This window comes from Setaria viridis, chromosome 6 (assembly GCF_005286985.2).
Source record: "Setaria viridis chromosome 6, Setaria_viridis_v4.0, whole genome shotgun sequence".
Classification (NCBI taxonomy): Eukaryota; Viridiplantae; Streptophyta; class Magnoliopsida; order Poales; family Poaceae; genus Setaria; species Setaria viridis.
Window position 1 is genome coordinate 27,830,086 of NC_048268.2, and position 15,718 is coordinate 27,845,803.

At 45.5% G+C, this 15,718-nt stretch overlaps 2 protein-coding genes across 2 annotated transcripts; one reads left to right on the forward strand and one right to left on the reverse strand.

Annotated features, from left to right (window-relative positions):
• The first annotated feature begins 1,493 nt into the window (after positions 1-1,493).
• LOC117861116 (annexin D5) lies at positions 1,494-2,819 on the forward strand. The gene has a single exon (XM_034744607.2). It carries the CDS (start codon positions 1,730-1,732, stop codon positions 2,690-2,692), a length of 963 nt encoding a protein of 320 aa, XP_034600498.1. The 5' UTR covers positions 1,494-1,729; the 3' UTR covers positions 2,693-2,819.
• Positions 2,820-3,037: 218 nt separating this feature from the next.
• On the reverse strand, positions 3,038-6,637 carry LOC117861117 (uncharacterized). Its single transcript, XM_034744608.2, has 3 exons — positions 6,248-6,637; positions 5,527-5,764; positions 3,038-3,488 (listed from the first exon to the last, which is right to left on the reverse strand). Exons 1-3 carry the CDS (start codon positions 6,566-6,568, stop codon positions 3,349-3,351), a joined length of 699 nt encoding a protein of 232 aa, XP_034600499.1. The 5' UTR covers positions 6,569-6,637; the 3' UTR covers positions 3,038-3,348.
• Between the last annotated feature and the right edge of the window lie 9,081 nt (positions 6,638-15,718).

The following is a 15,718-nucleotide window of genomic DNA, read 5'->3' on the forward strand; positions in this document are numbered from 1 at the left end:
TTAGTTAACTATTATGTTTGTTTTCCTTGCATGAGCATTTAGAGACTGATTGTGATCACTTGTTGGTATTATTTTTTTAGGGGCAACTCACTTAGGGATGCAGCATCAGTAGCTTATCCTCAGGTGTTTGCTCCTCACCATGGATTGGCCAAAAAAAAACATTTGCTGCTGGAATGTACGTGCTGACCTCAAAGTCCCAGCTGTTGAAGAAATTGAATGAAGATGGTAAGTGACCATGATGTGTTCTAGCTTGTTCTGCACTTTAAAATGGTATGCTTATGTGTTGGCAGTAGCAATGATTTAATAGCAGCTTGTGTAGCTTAGTAGCTTAGCTCATTTACGCATCCAGGTGTTTAACTAGAGTTTTGGTAGAACAGTAATCAGTATAGTAGCAATTTTTTCATGCATTATTGCACTCAAGTAATGTACTTATAATCAGATGTGGTCATGTATTCTTAATTCATGCGAGGACTACTTGTTTTTGCTAGTGATAACTTGAGGTTATGACTATGTGCAGTGAGACTTGTACTCTGATATTTGATTTTGTGCACGCACATATATGTACTGCGCCAGTTGACTTCACCATGTAATATACAATTTGCAGGTCTGCAATGAATCTATCTGCAATGAATCTAGCTGAGATGGATGCTGTTTCTGGGAGAAGAGTACATTTCTGGAACTTCTGCTGTCTCTGGAACCAATGATAACATGAATGTTATTTGATAATTTGTTGTTTCTATTACCATGGCATGAATGTAAATCTGAAATTGTATTTGATTGGTTGATAAATTTTGTATGTATTGTGGGCGGAATTAATCATTCTGATAAATGGGATGAATTTGGTGGCTGAATTTTTCATAGGCTGTACAGTGGGATTGAATCCGAGTGGAAAAATAGTGGGCTGAAAAAATGGCTCGTTTTAGTGGCCTAGTTCTAAAATGGACCCATTAACAAATGGGCTGTGAATGCAACATTTTTGTCCACGTCGGCAGTCACGTAATCAGCGCCTGCCACGTCATCAACCACATCAGCAGTCATGTCGTTGGCCACATCAGCAGCCACATCATCATCTTTATCCACATCACCAGCCATATCAGCCGTCACGTCAATATCCATATCACTTATGGGTGATTACGTGACAACCCTCTGTTACGTTTATTTTCGGCATTAATTTTGGGCTTGCTGTAACCAATCTTCAGCCCAGCCCAACCTAGCTGTAGGCCCGTGGAAGCCGGAGAAGCCGAGAGGCGGCCCAACATTCACGAATCCATCGTGTATCACGTGCCCGACACGTCCGTCTCAATCACAACAAGGATGCCCCCTCGACGAGTAGCGCTGCAGCTTTGGTCGCCGCGAGCATTCCATGGCCGCCGGACAGGAGGTCCGTCAAGCAAGCATCAACCGAAAGCAAAAGGAGATGCTCTGGATAAGCAGGCATCCATCTTCTTCTCCGGCCTCCCGGCGATTCCGTGATAGTGGCGTGGGCCGGAGGCGGAGGTGGGCGCCCACCGCCCGCGTCGTTCCGACGCGGTCGACCATCCCCGCGGCCGTGACCGGCATCTTCCCCTCGCGGGCCAACAATGGCGTCATCTCCCCCTATAAAAGCCCAGCGCGCGAGGAGGACCCGGCCATCTATCACAGGAGCCGGCGCCGCTGATCGCCCGCGCACCCGTGGGAGAGAGAGCAGAGCACGAGCAGCGCCGCGCGCGACACACAGGAGCGGGGCGGGATGGCGAGCCTGACGGTGCCGCCGGTGCCGACGTGGCCCCGGCAGGACGCCATCGACCTCCACAGGGCGTTCAAAGGTTTCGGCTGCGACAGCACGACGGTGATCAACATCCTCGCCCACCGCGACGCGGCGCAGCGCGCGCTGATCCAGCAGGAGTACCGCGCCGTGTTCAACCAGGACCTCGCCCGCCGCATCGCCTCCGAGCTCAGCGGCCACCACAAGCGCGCCATGCTGCTGTGGCTCCTGGACCCGGCCGCCCGCGACGCCACCATCCTGAAGCAGGCCCTCACCGGTGACGTCACCGACCTCCGCGCCGCCACGGAGGTGGTCTGCTCCCGAACCCCCTCGCAGCTCCAGATCATCCGGCACACCTACCGCGCCCGGTTTGGCTGCTACGTCGAGCACGACGTCACCGAGCGGACCTCCGGCGACCACCAGCGGCTCCTGCTGGCGTACCTGGCGATCCCGCGCGCGGAGGGGGCGGCGGCGGTGGACCCGTCGCTGGCGGCGCTGGACGCCCGGGAGCTCTTCAAGGCCGGGGAGCGGCGGCTGGGCACCGACGAGCGCGCCTTCATCCGGGTGTTCAGCGAGCGGAGCTGGGCGCACCTGGCGGCGGTGGCGCGGGCGTACCACCACATGTACGACAGGTCGCTGGAGCAGGCGGTGAAGGGCGAGACGTCGGGGAACTTCGGGTTCGGCCTCCTCACCGTGCTCCGGTGCGCCGCCGACAGCCCGGCGAGGTACTTCGCCAAGGTGCTCCACAAGGCGATGAAAGGGCTTGGCACCAGCGACTCGGCGCTGATCCGGGTGGTGGTGACGCGGGCGGAGGTGGACATGCAGTACATCAAGGCCGAGTACCACAGGATGTACAAGCGCTCCCTCCCCGACGCCATCCACTCCGAGACGTCCGGCAACTACCGCACCTTCCTCCTCTCCCTTGTCGGACGCGACCGGACCTACTGATATCCAGAGTTCCATTCCCATGGGACTCTGCTCTGAATATGCAATGTTCTGTTCTGTTGTGTACACATACCTGTGTGTGATCAGTTGATCGGCATAATGCAGTGACAGTGATCGATCTTTGTGTGAATTGCGATGAAATGGTTTCTTCCGTTCAGAGTCTCGGCATCCTCATCCTCCAAACCAAAAAAATGGATTCATTTATTCATTTATGATGTCCTGACCTTTGGCAAACATGGCAAGTCACAAAAGGTGTGGCAAAGAAATTTGAAGCCACACTTTGCCATGGCAAAAAGAACCTTACCACACTTTTTATCTCTATAACATGTGGAGCCTAAAAATCAAATCTTGCCAAAGATTAGTTATCATTAATTATCCAAGCAAACCATCAAACTTACCTAAGGAACCAAACACCCTTTCCTCACAGCATAAACACAGAGCTGTATGCACACGTATTCACTACAAGTTCATCTGCTTGACCTACTTCACAGCACATACTGGCCGCCATGGCACACGTACAAGGTGCCAAAGCTCAGAGCTATATTACACACCGAGTCACCGAGAGAAACCTCTTACAAACTGGCAGTGTCCGTAGTTCTAATTCACATAGACCAAAGGCTCCATACAGGGCGTAACCAAAGCTGGAGGTAGCCTCAGCATCAGTCTACCGGCTTCCAGTTCGCGTGCCGGGATGCGGAGTACGACTGGATCGCCGAGCTCGTCGCGCCGATGGAGTGCTTCGTCAGGTCCATGCTCTTCCTCGCGGCGAACCAGATCATCCAGAAGAACCCGACCCAGCCTGCAGTAGGATGTGTTTTCTGAACATTAGCACAGCACACGTGATGCGAACAGGTTCTTTGGGAGGTGGAGATGTGCTTTTGGACCTAACAAATCTGAGAAAAGAGTATTCTGGCTGCAAGGAAACTGCTTTGTCAAAACAGATTATGCTGTGCTTACATTTCTAGATATGGAGAATCACGATCTCCATGAAATTTCTGATGTGAATACTAAACTGTTGCTATTTTTGCTAAAGTTATGCCACTTTATTCCCCATTGTCCCAATCTATTTCCATGCCTACTTATTCTCCACAAATTTATGTTCCATGCCTAGTTATTCTCCACAAATTTATGTTCCATGCCTACCTATTCTCCACAAATTTATGTCAGTAATGCCGTGCTGATTCTAGACTACTGGTCAGTTTCAACTTTACCTTTCAAAATGTCTAGCATGAAGTAACATCTAAGAGGTGAAACTTTTCCCTTTTGTGGGATCCAAGAGATGAAACATGATAATGAGTGCCAAGGCTGTGAATTGATCTCACATAATTACTTGATTACATGATTTAAATTTTGGTTGTTGCATTTATAGTTTTCCAGTACTTCAGTTCTACTTTCTGCTGATATTATCCTTTCATTTCTTTTTTTTTCTGAAATTATGTCATCTTGCAAGTTCATACTTTTCACCAAACCTTTAAGGTTGACTGTGAACTTAACAAGGATCCAGTGTAAGTATTTACATTTCACCGTGAAATTTCCTGAACTTTAAACTTTCTAGTTGACACTTGTTGTCCCAACATACTGTTTCTCATAGTAGATTATTCTCGCTGCAAGGAAACTACTTTGTCAAAACAGATTATTCTGCTCTTACATTTCTAGGTATGGAGAATCATGATCTCCATGAGATTTCTGATGAGAACAATAAACTGCAGCTATTTTTGCAAAAGTTGTGCCGCTTTATTCCCATTCTCCCAATTTAGTTTCATGCCTAGTTATTCTCTTTTAATTTATGTATGTAACATTGTGCTGACTGGCATTCCCAAAGGTAAAAGATGAAATTGACAGCAGATTCTAGACTATTGGTCAGTTTCAACTTTAACTTTCAAAAAAATCTCTAACATAAAGTAACATCTAAGAGATGCAATATTTTTCTTTTGGGGGGCTCAAAGAGATGTAAGATGATAATCACTGCAATGGCTGTAAATTGATCTCCCCAACCTAATTGATCACATGATTTAAACTATTGCTGTTGCATTCATAGTTTTCCAGTACTTCAGTTCGATAACTTTCTGCTGATATTTGTCCTTCCATTTATGTTGTTATTGAAATTCTTTCATCTTGCAAGTTCATACTTTTCACCACATCTTAAAGGCTGACTATGCGTTAAAGCAGGACCCAGCTTAAGTCTTTGCATTTCACAGTGAAATTTCCTGAACTTTAAAATTTCTAGCTGACACTCGTTTTTCGAACATACTGTGAAGAAGTTTCTCAACTTTTCAAGGACTAGTACAAGCCCTCTACATGATTGTCCTAACATATTAGGAAATAGAGCAAAAGTAAACTCTGCAATCTGCATTGAATGATTCACTGAAATGGCATGGCACAATATGCATAGTTTTCCTTTCTTCTTTTTTTCTGGTATTTGTAGTTATTCTTCTAAACTATTCAAAGGAAAGGGTAACAACATTGACCAAACTCATTCTAAATTGTTGAAATACAATTTAGCGCACGATCCTATTGCTCTCTAGGAGAGCACACATAGGCAACCCAGTGACAGTAGCCGCTACTAAAGTCAGCCATGAAAGTACAGGAGTATCTATTTCTAATCTAATTTCGTTTCACAGGCAAGAGTAATAATTTGATATAATTCAGTAAACAATAATTGTTTGTCGTATATTCAACTTATTAACATTGACTAAATTAACTTCAGATGCAGAAATGCAGAACGGTATTCAATACTAGTTTGCAGGTAAAGTCTTAAGGCCGTTACACCTGAAGGTGGTTTGCATTAACATGTCAACAGCACATCAATCTTTAATATGGAAAGAGAGATGACTTACCAGTAGCAATCGTTACTCCAACAATTGCTGAGATAACCGTGGCAGAAATGGCGAAAGCAGCAACTGATACTGCTCCGACATACACTGCAACTAAGCAAGCAAAGAAGATAGCCAAGAATCCTCCAGCAGCCGCCAGTGACATCAGGACTGACACGACGACGGCATTAGCAGTCGCAACCAGCAGGAAGAACATGAAGATCAGGAGGCCAGTCAACGCTACAAGCGTGATGGTCCCAACCTGCCACGTCAGGAACAGATGAATTGAGGATAACTAAATCAAATACCTGAGCAAATTCAATTATTCCTAAAAAGCAGATGGTAATCAAGGGCAGTATGTAAGAACTACAGGTATGCCACCTCAAATTATGATAATCACGCACAAATCAGGCTCCGATGGGTTCAGTTATTATTATTGACAATAAATTCTCCATGTACTTTGACCTGTAAAACTTATAATATAGCCAATTCTTCACTTCTCTCGACATAACTTACATAATAAGATAATTTAGAATTGCAGCAGGCAAGTTGACAACTGTGGCATGGTAACATTCCTACCAGTCAAAGACCACAAATCTAGAGCAAGATTGTCACTACTAATTCAGGTCGCGCACACTAACTACAAAAATCGAGCCAAAATTAGCAAACAAGGCAAGAAAGCCTATGCTAACTGGACGGATCAGGGAACGGGGCCAGCGAACGGGGCACGCGGGGGGTTGCTCACCGAGATGACGAGGATGGCGCGGAGGCCGCTGCCCCGCCTGGTCCACTCGAGCAGGTCCCGCGCGGAGTTCCTGGACGCCCCCCGCAGCCGCGGGGCCGCCTCGCAGGACGCCGCCCGGAGCCGCCTGAGCAGCGGCTCGTCCCCGCCGCCGCCGCCGCCGCCCGGGGAGGACCAGACCCCGTCGACGAAGCCGCGGAGCACCCCGGGGAGCGTGTCCTCCTCTCCGCCGCCGCCGCCGGAGACGACGTCCACGGGCCGAGCGCCGGAGGAGGGGGCCGCCTCGCCGTTGGCGGCGGGCTTGGCGGGCTCGTCCACATCCATTGGTGGTGGCGGTGGGGGGAGTCAATGCAACTGGGCCGGTCGGCGTCGGCGAGGGGAAGAGCGGATTGGGGGTAGGTGACGCGGTGTGCTGGATTTAACTGGAGGGGGTTTGGGGGACACGTGGCGGGAGGAGTGGCGCGGCCGTCGCCACGTAGGCTATACTGTGGGCCCGTCTCGGCTTGCGTCACGCATTGATTGATGGCAGGCTGAAACTGATCTGAGCTCAGCGGAACCGGGTGGATCGTTTCTGCTGGCTGGAAGGGTGCGTTTCAATCAATTGCATTTGGATCAGGTCGGGTTGAATTATTGGCAGGAACGTTTGTGCATGATCACGTTACAAATGGGTGAATAGGTGACAAATGTCGGCAACATTTCAATTTTCTTTTTTTTTTTGCGAGGGACATTTCAATTTTCTGACTGCGACGTCGCGACATTATGTACGGTAAGGTTACAAATAATAGAGGAAACAGAGAACGCGGACATCTTTTTTTTAAGAGAAGTCAGATTTTAATTTTTTTTACATATATCTTTACGAGAAAATTAAAAATCATTCTCGTTTAGATTAGGCCACAATCCTCCTCGTAGTGGCCCCACTTGCCAGGCCTAAAAGTTTGACGTGGAGATCTATTTTGTTTCGAAGGAAAACGATTTCGCTAAAACTAAAATTATTTTGACACCTCGCTTTTTCCTTACCCGCCCGTGGATCCCTCCGATTACTTTTCTTCGTTTGGTGCCCGCCATACGCCCATGCGTGAATTCCTGCGATTACTTTCCTTCGATTCGTAACAAACAAGTCGCCTAATTTCAGGAAGACCACACCGTCATTTGTTCCTTAATTTGTACCATCATATTCCTACCATATAATTACGGTGTCCTTAGTAGTTGCGAGATCCCTCGATCCTTCCCTCGTTGCATTGTGAACTCGCGGCCGTTCGCGCAGAGGAGGATCGGAAGCCAGCTTCTTCGACGCCGTTGAGGAGGAAGCTGACTTCACCGGCGTTGCCGACGGGTGCGCACGCACGACGGCAAGCAGCCTTCCCCCTGGTAATAACCTGGCATACTCTCATCGTTGCATAGTGCGTAGATCGTGATTATTTGTTTATATTTTGTTTACATTTTGATCGTGATCTGAGCAGTAGAGATCTCAGTTTGAGTTGAGTTTGTTTACGGCCACGGAGGAGGAACCTGGCTTCGACGCCGTTGCCGACGCATGCAAACGCAGGACGACGGCAATCAGCCTTCCCTGGTAACGTGGCCTCCGCTTATCATCGACGAGTATGTGGAAATCTTATTATATCCTTCTATAGTATGAGTTTAATCTGATCAGCGGATCGAAAATGACACGCCGGTGCCAAATGCTGGTTCAGGAACCTTACTACTATGCTTCGTCGAGGTTAAGGTTTTGCTTCCAATTTGATTGCATGCTCATTCTGCGAGCCTTGGTTCAGTCAGGTTGCATGCTGATTCTTCAGCGCTTAATTAACCACCTTGCCGAGTAGAAACGTCTAGATCCGTTCTAACATTTTTGCACGGTTGTGAGTTGTGATTAAAATAGAGGCTCTTATATTGTCTCTGTCATGCATGGTGCATTTCGACCTCGCGTGATCCGTTCAATCATTTTGCATGTTCGTGGGTTTTGAATAAAATATACTCCCCTCATCCCCAAAAGGATATTCCAACATTCAAAATTTATCCCAAAAGAATGGCATTCTAGGATTTAAATCTTATGCATGCATAAGTTGATGCGTTGATCTCGTACATGCACACTACAAGAAACCATCTATGACGGAAAAATTTCATCAAAGATCGCTAAAAAACTGTCATAAAGCAGTGTATGTGACGATTTCGCATATCGTCATGTATTAAGCATCACAAATTACGCCTCGTTACATTTTTGGCGTAATCGTCATAGATCGATACAATCTATGACATTTCTAATTCGTCGAAAAATAGCCTCAAGCCCGCTTAGCCCAGCCCAAGCCTAACTTTAGTGACAAAAATATTTGTCATGAATCAAACAGCCACATCAACACCATGTGACACGGCCGATGACATGGAGGATACTGATGATGTGGCTAATGATGTGGTGGCTAATGAGGCCGATGATGTGGCAAATGACTAGCTGTTGCCACGTGGCGGCTGACGTAGATGTTGACCTCGTCACGACCCATTTGTGAAATAGGCCCATAAGCTGATCCAATTTGTTTGACCCACATTAATTTCAATCATATCAACTCAAATTCTAGCCCAATAGCAACCCATAAAAATTCAGCCCACCAATGTTGAGCCAATTTTCAGTCCATTTCTCATAATACGCATTTCCAACCCATAATACATAGCTTTTGAACCTATTTTTCAGAATTCAGAGAAGGCAACCCACTTATAGAATCAAATCAAATCAAATACAAACCATTTCATCCTGAATCATGAAGGGAGAAAAAGAGTTCTCAATCAACCAAAATCATTAGTCATTCAAATTCTTTATCTGTTCTAACTGCATCTGATCCTCAACCTGAAAAGAGCACATTACCAAATACTTATCAGCAGGAAACATTTGGGCCCTATCGCCAATACATTATTATAACATAGCGTAGTTTTTTTTATATTATCTGGTGACTGTGTGAGTGCAATTTGCTTCAGGAGCCGATGGGACGCTGGTTGACGGAAGTTAGCGAGTCAATTTGTGAACCGCAAGTGCACGGATCATCGTGGCTTTTCCCTTAGAATATTCCATCCAAGATTTATCAATCCGTGGATCAGCAGCGAACTGGCTAGGGTTTTCTATCTAGTCTAACGAATCTATCCAAACATGATGCATAGAATGCATATGAAGGCAAACTTGTTGTAAAGATTGATCTCATGAATAAGAATAGATCATATATATGTATGATATAACATCACCAAGGGCAGCAAGAGCCTATCATATTCTAGTTGTAGTTCCAACCAACGAGCAAGCACATCATGGATCTTATCCAAAACAATCTTTAACCTACTACCTCCAGTCAACTTCATGAAAACCCCCACCTTACACAGAAGAAGACCCCGTCATGATGCCCACTATCGGCGCAGACAGTTTAAGGGCACGAACACAGATGAACATGTCTAGCTATCAAGAAGGGTCAACAAACTAGATCTAATCACCATGATTACATAAAGCATGCTATGTAGTCTAATCGCGAATTATACCGAGGAACAAGCATATTCATGATAAGTAGAAAGCATAAAAGGAGCCATTGAGTCGCTAATAGATTGGATGACAAGAAGAACATTGCTCACATAATAGATGCATGAGGGATAAGGGTACCCACGGGTCCCCACCAACCAGGATACTGGTTGGCCCTGACAAGTGCGCCTGCCCGACTGTGCCGTGCAGTCCAAGGCATGAGGATGCATGGACCACATGCTAGGAGGCCGGGCGAATCAATTGAGCCCAGATATCACGGGATACTTGTTGTAAACTGACCCTGTGTTACCATTTGAGTTCTTGGTTTTATGATCTCCCACGCCTACAAATCTATCACCTGGGTAACCCCTGGTAGACTATTGGTCACTAAATCCGACAATATATTTAGATCATCACCTCCGAGTACATACCATTGATGATACAGCTAGCTCCTGAACTCCACCATGGCACAACCATGCATGAAGGCCATGGCGGCTAGGGTTTGGCCTAAGCCATCTCCTAGACAACTCTGAAGACTTGCAACGGCCGTTAGCTCCCTCTGGTGAATGCCCTAGGTTTTGTCAAGTTCTGGCGAATGGATTCCGTGTGTCGATGAAAATTGGGCATATTTATAGTCCAGAGATGCCGTGGGCGAAGGGCACGTCGATCAGGACTAGAAACGGGCCAGGCCAATCGGCCTAGGCAATTTCGCCACCTTCCTGGACTCAAACATCAAAACTTTCTATACGAAAATTGTAAATGTTTTTGAACCATGCAATTTAGATACTAAATTCACCCCAATCAGAGTCCGGATAAGGGAGATATGCCTCGTACAAGATCTGCTGCTTCTGCGAGCCTTCTGACCTTTCAATCTTGAGTTTCCCTTAGCTTGACCACGAGATTGACTTGCCAAATCACCATATAATTCACCTCTAAGTCATCTGGAATGATGGTTCATCGAATGTGGACATATTTGGATGGTGAATTGGTCCAGGCCGATCGGCCTATGAGTCCTGGGCCGATCGTCCTACCTTCTTTTGATCTCCGTGGTCCTCATCTTTCTCGTGTAGACTTCTTGTGTTGTCCAAAGTCCAAGTCCAAATCCGACTTGTAGAAAATCTTCATTTATGTCATATTTCCTGTGATTTTGCAATATGGTCCAAAACACAACACATGCGAATATGGGATTATTTCAGGTGCCAAGTAGCGGGTTAGTATAAGAACATGCATGAAAACACTATTCAAATGGTACTAAAAGTGTGTCAATAATGAGCGTCAACACCGCTGATGCACACATCTTATTTTTTTTAAATAAGCGATATATTTGTTTTGTCAAAATTGTGGTTGAGTACGGTATCAAATTTGTGACGATTTTCATTTTCAATCTACGATGGTTACCGAGATTCATCACAGAAATTGAACCTGAATTTGAGCCTCTATGACAAAAATTCACAAATCATCACAGATGGTGCACCGTTAATGACGTTATCTAACAACGTCATAGAAAATTCGCCATAGATTAACAGGTTTCTTGTAGTGGCATGATTAAATGGAAACATGTTTCCTCAATTTTCTATATGCAAATTAAACTAACTAAGGGTACATGTGTCTTTTTGATTCACCTCTACTCTGTCTAAAAAATCCTAGAAAATCATTCTTTTTTCCAAAGTAGGCTCTTATATTATCTCTGTCATTCTTTTTTTTATTCGTATAGATGATTGCGTACTCTACTGACTGTTAGAAGAGAGGTGTCAGAAAGATCATATTTCCGTGAGGTTAGGTTGAGAGGTTGCATGCTCGTTTTCCAAGCTTCCCCCGATGGGTATCCCCATGTTCCACTTTGAGATATCAGAAACACATCTAATCGTCGTTCTGGCCAGGATAATAAGAGGCAAAGATCAGTGTCAGGGCCAGCCTCGTTGAATGGACGACACAATACTGAACTTGTGGATCAGTGCCAGCAACGTGGTATTTCTTGCTAACTACAATCCTTCTTTGTGATTTTTTTATCCGCATTCTAATTCATGTGTCCAAACGTAGGTGTTATGATGGAGATCTTGATGAGAGGGAACGTAAGTGGTAGAAGGCGAGGGATAAATATGCAAGTATGCGTGCAGATAAAAAGTTGAGCTGAATGCCAAGAAGAGGGAAAGCTATTAGCGTAAAAAGGCCAAAAGACAAGCAACCAGAGTGACCCTGCCTGGTACTACGTTATCTATAATGCACCATTTTTTAAATACTTATTTGCATGCTCTCTATAGCATATATTTGACTGAATAATGATTGTCTGTCAATAAATTATGAGCCAAAATGTCATACATATTTATTTTCTTTTTGGCCTTTTGAGTTTGACATTGCTGCATGCACCATGCTATTTACCTGCGTACGATTACTATAGTGTTTTTTGTTTCATAATTTTCTTATGTGCCTTATCTTCTTAGGTACTCCCTCTAATCCAAATTGTAGGTTGTTTTGGCTTTTCTAAATACGTAATTTTTTCCATTCACTTAGATACATATTAGTCTAGGTATATAGGAAAACTATTATCTAAAAAGGTCAAAACGACCTACAATTTGAAACGGTTGGAGTATAATAAAAAACCAGATCTTTACACTTATCTGTATTCAGTCCCGCTCATTATGAAATATTTATACATATTCCTATACACAATTGGTTAAATTCTCTTTTGTATACTATGATTTTGATTATTCAAAAATTTACTAAGATTTATCCCTTCCAATCAATTTCAAGTGCAAGCAGTTTCCCATCCGATGGAGCTTCGCGACGACCATCAACAAGGCCCAGGGTCAGACAATAGAGCCTATTTTTTCTCATGTGCAGTTGTATGTGACGCTATCTAGAGGTGTTTCTCGTGAGACGATGTGAGTTCTTGCAAGAAATAAGGATATGGACCCCACTAGGAAGGGGACAAAGAATATTGTATACAGGGATGTACTGGAGTTGTAAGGTGTGTTATTTTTTATAATACACGTGTTGAAATATATGTTATTGTGCCCCTTCTCATAAAAATATGTATTTTGTCATGAACATTCTAATATTCAAGTTTGTGATATTCTGTCCTTACAGCTTCTACGTTTTTAGACTACGAATGGCATATGGAAGAGGAAGATGGGAAACATTTTGAATTGGATATATGTTTGTACACAGTTTTTATGCTTTTCAATGGAATTGTTGGATTGCTGGAATAATATGTGCTGTATTTTTATAGCTGAGCGGCAAACTTCTGTTTGTTTGAAAAGTTCACATATTCCTATCATGTGTCGATCCTCCCATATGTCCATTGACTCTTGTTTTAGGATTGAATGATTTCTGAAATCCTAGAATCGTGCGACATTGTTTGCACGTGTACTATTATCTACTATGTTCTCTATCATCTATTGTTTGCATAGTAATTATTTGTCATGGTTTATTTATACACGTGCCTGTGGCACGTGCTCATCCACACAAATTAAGTGTGATCCTTTCTTTCAAGGATCCCGTCCTCAACTTCTTCTCGGGGCGATCGTATAAGCCTTTCAGTGAACCACTTGGTTAATTTTTATCTTGCAGTTTGAAGCCAACATTCTTCTCGATGAAGAAGCTTGCAAAGAAACTTTGCAGTCTGCAGGGCACAACAAACAACATGTCAAACTCGATATGTGCTTGGAACGTCGATGGCGGATGGAATCCGACACTTCAAACATGTTTGGCATCTCTGATCCTTCCGACAAGGAAACAACGTAAAAAGGAATAGGATTGACTAAGGAAGTAGAACACCATCACCAATTATTTATTGAATCTTAGTGATAGGCATATTGCGGATACATCCGATAGAGCTGTTCAAGCAATTGTCGCTAGAGATCGCCTTGAGGGAGGAGAAGATTACGGGTATATGTCTAGATGCCATCAAACAATTGCTATAGTACTTTCTACTTCATCTGTTTCAAAATGTACTAAATAGATATATCTATTTTGATATGTATTTAGACATAATCTATATCTAAGCACATATTAAAATCATGTATTTAAAAACTAAAATGACTTACAAATGGAGTAATACACAGAGGAGCCACGGTTGAGAAACAAGCAGACAAGCAAGCACACCTCTCCAGTCTCCACCTCTCCCCTGCGGCGTCGAACCTAGTACTGGGTTACTGGAGGAGCAGGGGCCGGCCAGCTCAACAAAAAAGTGTGCGGACTGCGGACCTTTTTAGAAGGCCTGCGTATATCTTCCTTGGGCCTTCCTGCCACGATAAATACATACGACTAAAAATGGGCCTCTAAATTTACGGCCCATTAAAATTGCCGGCCCAGTTGCAGCCTCAGATTCTTCCTGGCTACTGTTACTTGCGACTTGCGATCGAATTCGCGCGCTGAGACTGCATGCGGCGCATGAGAATGCGAATGTCAGGACAGAAACGGGGTGTACTCTGTACTGTGTCCTTGTGTCCGACAGCGTTAGCAATTTAGCATATACACATATACTAGGAGGAGGAATAGGGTCAAGGTCGGTGACACGGTACGTACGGGCATACTTGAGCACGGATTATCCGAATCACTTGGCATCCGTACACGCGTGTAAAGCATCATGAATTCAAGAAACGCACGCTTATATACTACTGTATGTATACCGTGCATCCTTTTAACTAACCTCTACGGTCTACGGACTTCTGTTTGCAGCGTCAGCGTCATGCCTTCTCTTGATTATGGGTCAGTACGCCCCAAAGTGTGTGAGTACAGTAGTCTTTCCTTTAATTTCTACTTCCTCCGTTTCTAATTGCATATCAGCTTCTATAAATACTTCATGATTTTTACCATGCATCTAGATATCTTAATATCTACAAATATCTACATACAGAGTAAACTCTATGCATCTAGAAAAATCTAGAAGAATCAAAACAATCTACAATTTGAAACGGAGGAAGTACTGCCCATCATTGATCACATCTTCTTCCATTTTTTTTCCCGTTCGGGCATCTGTTCATCAATGCCGCGCTACCGGAAACTGCAAGGCGGCTGTTGCCGATACAAGGTTCACGACTGCGCCACCGTGCCGGCCGCCGGTGCTGGAGCCCAGGTGCCGGAGGGTGACCGGTCGCCGTCACGACGTAATACGCGTCAAACGTCTCTCCGGCGGCGGCGCCGCGCGGGATCTCTTCAACTGCTATATGACCAAAGGTGGCGATCAGAGAAGCACAGCATCCAATCGAATTCCGGCCTCCGATCCATTATTCAAATCAAAGCTACGCATGCATCAGGGAAACTCCCAACAATTAATTCAATTCGACGACAGCGCAGGCGTCAGTTCCTGCCTGCTAGTTACTAGTAGCTCGATCGATGATGATCCATATCGGTTCCTTCCTACGCACTGCACGCCTCGTCACTGCCCTAATTACGCCAGGTGGAGCCACTAATGTCCATAACACATTTAACACTAGCTGTACGTCCTCAGTACTGCACGCGCTTTCTCATCGACCGTACTGGTCGAAAACTGGGTTTTAGTCATGGTTGGAGAGATACATAGATCTTAAAAATCCAACCAGGACTAATCATTCGGGACTAAAGGTCCCCATCTTTAGTCCCGAGTATTTCACCAAGGACTAAAAACCTCCTTTAGTCCTAGTTGGTAACACCAACCGGGATTAAAAAGGTTCCAAAAAATAAAAAAAAAGTGGGCTGCATGGCCCGGCCGCTCGTGCCCCCCACCGCCGCACTCCTACCGCAGGCCGTGCGCCGCTCCATGGCCTTGGCCACGGCCGCCGACGCCCCGCCACCCCTAGCAAGCCGGCCGCGGGAGGCGGTCCCAACCTCCGCATGCCCCGCCGACCCGTGCGCTCCTACGCCAGCCACGCAGCCCCGACCGCTCCTGCTCCCACCGTCGCGCTCCTGCTACCGGTCGCGCGCTGCGGGGAGCCGTGCCCCCGCTGGCCGGATGGCATGCTGCGGGGACCCCGCTAGCCGGATGGCATGCTGCGGGGACCCCGCTG

Coding starts and splice junctions, on each gene's coding strand:
- LOC117861116 (XM_034744607.2), top strand. CDS start 1,730: ATGGCGAGCCTGACGGTGCCGCCGGTGCCGACGTGGCCCCGGCAGGAC.
- LOC117861117 (XM_034744608.2), bottom strand. CDS start 6,568: ATGGATGTGGACGAGCCCGCCAAGCCCGCCGCCAACGGCGAGGCGGCC. Junction 5,765..6,247: donor GCGCCATCCTCGTCATCTCG/GTGAGCAACCCC, acceptor CTGACGTGGCAG/GTTGGGACCATCACGCTTGT. Junction 3,489..5,526: donor TGGAGTAACGATTGCTACTG/GTAAGTCATCTC, acceptor ATCCTACTGCAG/GCTGGGTCGGGTTCTTCTGG.